Genomic DNA, 3,889 nt, shown 5'->3' with positions numbered 1-3,889 from the left:
AGCAGCAGCAGCAGCAGCAGCAGCAGCAGCAGGAACAGCAGCGTATTAAAAATATAACATATATCGCATTCCCGACACCAGCAGCAGCAGCAGCAGCAGCTGCTGCTGCTGCCGAAGGGCTGTTGATGCAGCAGCAACGAAATGTCATATCTTAAAATGTACGGTTTCTAGGCACAAAGAACAGCAGCTGCTGCAGCAGTAGCTGCTACTGCTGCTCAGCTGCAGCAGCAGCAGCTGCTGCGGCTGCTGCTGCTCAGCTGCTGCTGCAGCTGCTGTTGCAGCAGCTGCAGCATCTTAGAGCTACTACGTACGGCGACACGGTGCGGGTACTGGCCGCAGCGCAGCGAGCAGCTTGGCAGTTGACTCTGCTGCTGCTGCTGGAATTGCTGCTGCTGCTGCTGCTGCTGGTGGTACTGCTGCTGCTGCGAACTGCTGCTGGCGGAGCAGCAGCTGCTGCTGCACTGTGGGCTGCACCTGCTGCTGACGAGGAGACAGAGGCACAGTAGGTGAGGCGGTAGACTGGGCAGCAGATGCTGCCTCTGCTGCTGCATGCTTCTCCAGCTGCTGCTGCTGCTGCTGCTGTTGCTGCTGCTGCTGCTGCGGCATGGCGTAACGGTCAAGGTACAGCTGCAGCTGACGAGAGGTCAGTTCCTTGTTGAGACGTGCATTCACTGCAGCAGCAGCAGCAGCAGCAAGCAGCAGCTAGAGTGTAATACCAGCACATGCAGCAGCAGCAGTGGCAGCAGCACTAGCAGCAGGAACTGCAGCAACAGCAGGAGCAGCAGCAGCAGCAGCAGCAGCAGCGCTCACTTTCTTTCGATGCCTCTAATTCCGCCTGAAGCCTCTGGACTTGGGATGCAAGGGTTTGGCATTCTGCGTGCAGCATTTGCTGCTGTTTGTGCTGCTGTTGCTGCTGCTGCTGCAGTTTCTGCTGCTGCTGCTCCTTCTGCTGCTGCGCTTCCTCCAGCTCCTTAAGCTTCGCTTGTGTTTCGTGCATTGCCTGCAGCAGCAGCAGCAGCAGCACAGCAGCAGAATCAGGCTCAGCAACAGCCGCAGCAACAGTATCATCAGCAGCATCTACAGCAGCAGCAGCAGCAGCAGCAACTCACCGTTGCTGCTGCTGCAGCCTCTGCTGCGCTTTGCTTGGCTTTGGCTTTGCTGCTGCGCAGTGATTGCTGCAGCTTCGCGACGACTTCATTCCCCTGAACCGCAACAGACACGCTGCTGCTGCTGCTGCTGTTGCTGCTGCTGTTGCTGCTGCTGTTGCTGCTGCTGGTGCTGTTGCTGCTGCTGTTGCTGTTGCTGCTGCTGCTATTGTTGCTTGCACAGAGGGACAAGCAAGAGAGGAGACACAGCAGAGCCACGAAGAAGAAAACAAAGAGAGAGAAGAAATAAAAAAACAAAAGGAGACAAATAAAGAAAAAAAAAAGAGACAAACAAAGAACAACGGAGAGACAGAAAGGAGACAGAACGAGAAATAAAGAAAAAAGGAGATATATGAAGCAGACAGAGAGACAGAAAAAAGGAGACAGAGAGACAAACAAAGAAAAAAGAAAGCAAAGAGAGACAAGAGAGACAGAGAGAAAGAGACAGAGGAGACAAAAGAGCAGCAGCAGCAGCAGGGAGAAATAGAAAGACAGCAGCAGCAGCAGCAGCAGCAGCTGTCTCACTCTCTCCAGCTCTCTAAGGAGATGCTCAACCTCAGCAGCACGAGTAGCAAGGTCCGCTTTTATCTGCTGCAGCTCCTGCTGCTGCTGCTGCTGCTGGCTGCTGCGCTCCTGCTGCTGCTGCTCCGCACGCTGCGCTGCTGCATTCAGCTCTTGCACCTGCTGCTGCAATCTGCTGTTCTGCTGCTGCACACGCTGCAGCTCCTCTGCCTGCTGCTGCTGCTGCAGCTGCGACTGCCTCGCTGCTTCCTGCGCGGATTTTTCTCCTGCAGCAGCAGCAGCAGCAGCAGCACGGGCATCAGCTAGCTGCTGCTCCAGCGCCTGCAGCTGCTGCTGCTGCTCCGTTGCAGTGCCTTCCAGCTGCAGCAAACCACGCAGCCACTCCAGCAGCAACACAAAGCCTTCGCAACAGCAGCAGCATCTGCAACAGCAGCAGCAGCTGCTGCAGGAGCGTCAGCAGCAGCTGCAACAGCAAAGCAGCAGCTGCAACAGGAAGGCCAGCAACTGCAGCAAGAGCAGCAGCAGCAGTAGCAGCAAGAACAACCCACCTGCAGCACTCGCTGCTCTGCGCTGTGCAGCCGCTCGGTGAGGTGATGGCATTGCTCCTCGTGCTGCTGTTGCTGTTGCTGCTGCTGCTGCTGGTGGTGCAGCACCAGTTGCCGATGCTGCTCCTCTGCAGCAGCAGCTGCTTCTTCCTGCTGCTGCTGCTGCTGCTGCGCAAACTGCACCAGAGACGCCTCGCTGAAGCCACAGCACCACCCAGCATGCGAACGAGTTCGTGCTGCAGCAGTTGCTGCAGCAGTTGCTGCCGTTGCTGCTGCTGTTGTTGCTGCTGCTGCTGGAAGTTGCTGCGCTGACTAAGACTGAGGGACAACTGACACTTACACTTGCTGCTGCTGCTGCTGCAGCAGCAGCAGCAACTGGCGGTTCTCTCGTTGGAGGTCTGCTGCAGCCCCTCGAAAACTGGCGCAGTGACGCTGCAGCAGCAGCAGCAGCAGCAGCAGCAAACCAAGCGCAGCAGCAACATGCCCATTCACCGCAGCAGCAGCAGCATGTTCATACACCGCAGCAGCAACAGCATCTCCATACAGCACAGCAACAGCAACAGCAGCAGCAGCAGCAGCAGCAGTCAGGTCGTTACCTGGAAGTACTGGAGGTGGGATGTGAGGTGTCTGTACACCTCAGCAGATGTTGCTGCCTTCAAGTCAAAATACAAATGAATCAACTCCCTAAATGCATTTGTTTCTATCAGGCGCAACACAGCTGCAGCAGGAGGCCCTTTGGCTGCTGCAGTTGCTGCTGCTGATGTTGCTGCTGCTGTTGCTGCTGCAACAGCACGTCGTGCTGCTGCTGCTGCTTCAGGCGTCTCCCCAGAAGACAGAGCTGTTGCAGCAGCAGCAGCAACTGTGGAGGACCCAGCCAGTCCCGCAGCAGCTGCAGCAGCAGCCTGCGCAGCAGCAGCCTCTGGAGACAAAACCAACACTGCAACAAGCCTGCAGCAGCAGCAGCAGCAGCAGCAGCAGCGGCGGCGCGGAGATGCAACAACTGCAGCCACAGCAGCATCAGCAGCAACAGCAGCCACAGCAGCAGCAGCAACAGCAACACAGCTTACCGTTGCTGCAGCGGCTCTGCAGCAGCATCAGCAATGCATTCCTTTACAAGATCAACGACCTGCGGTGTACAAGCAGCACGCTAAACCCTAAACCCTAAACCCTAAACCCTATATCCATAACAATCTGCAGCACGAGGGTTTAGGGTTTTGAGGCGGAGAAGGGGCTTCTAGGGGTTCTATGTAGGAAGCAGCGCCTAGGGTTTAGGGTTTAGGGTATGGGGGGTTTAGGGTTTGTGAGGGTTTAGGGTTTGTAAGGGTTTAGGTTTTGTAAGGGTTTAGGGTTTGAGGGGGGCGTACCCTGAAGCCGAATGCCTTGAAGTCTACACGCAGCTGCTGCTGCTGCTGCAGCGCAGCAAAGCTGCTGCTGGAGATGCTGCAGCTAAAGAGAAAAGGCGGACACTCGGGGTCACTTAGCTCCACGCGCAGCCCCTGCAGCAGCAGCAGCAGCAGCAGCAGCAGCAGCAGCAGCAGGGGTCAGCAGCAAGCATTCCCGGCTGACTTCAACGTGGGTGCAGACGCAGCAACGAGAGCAGCAGCAGCTGTAGCAGCAGCAGTTGCATGAACAAGTGCAGCGGCAACAGCAGCAGCAGCAGCAGCAGCAGCAGCAGCA

The 3,889-nt window shown here is 56.8% G+C and overlaps 1 protein-coding gene across 1 annotated transcript; it reads right to left on the bottom strand.

The window, feature by feature from the left end:
• Window positions 1-303: 303 nt before the first annotated feature.
• Window positions 304-3,307, bottom strand: EMH_0080270 (uncharacterized protein; the record flags this gene model as incomplete). The annotated part of the gene is made up of 8 exons (XM_038022788.1): window positions 304-671; window positions 811-1,000; window positions 1,110-1,202; window positions 1,671-2,027; window positions 2,216-2,408; window positions 2,553-2,644; window positions 2,809-3,131; window positions 3,280-3,307. 8 exons carry the CDS (start codon window positions 3,305-3,307, stop codon window positions 304-306), a joined length of 1,644 nt encoding a protein of 547 aa, XP_037878642.1.
• Between the last annotated feature and the right edge of the window lie 582 nt (window positions 3,308-3,889).

This window comes from Eimeria mitis, genomic scaffold (genome assembly GCF_000499745.2).
Source record: "Eimeria mitis Houghton genomic scaffold, Emh_scaff5164, whole genome shotgun sequence".
Classification (NCBI taxonomy): Eukaryota; Apicomplexa; class Conoidasida; order Eucoccidiorida; family Eimeriidae; genus Eimeria; species Eimeria mitis.
The sequence above is the reverse complement of the archived record's forward strand: the minus strand, read 5'-3'. Positions and strand labels throughout refer to the sequence as shown.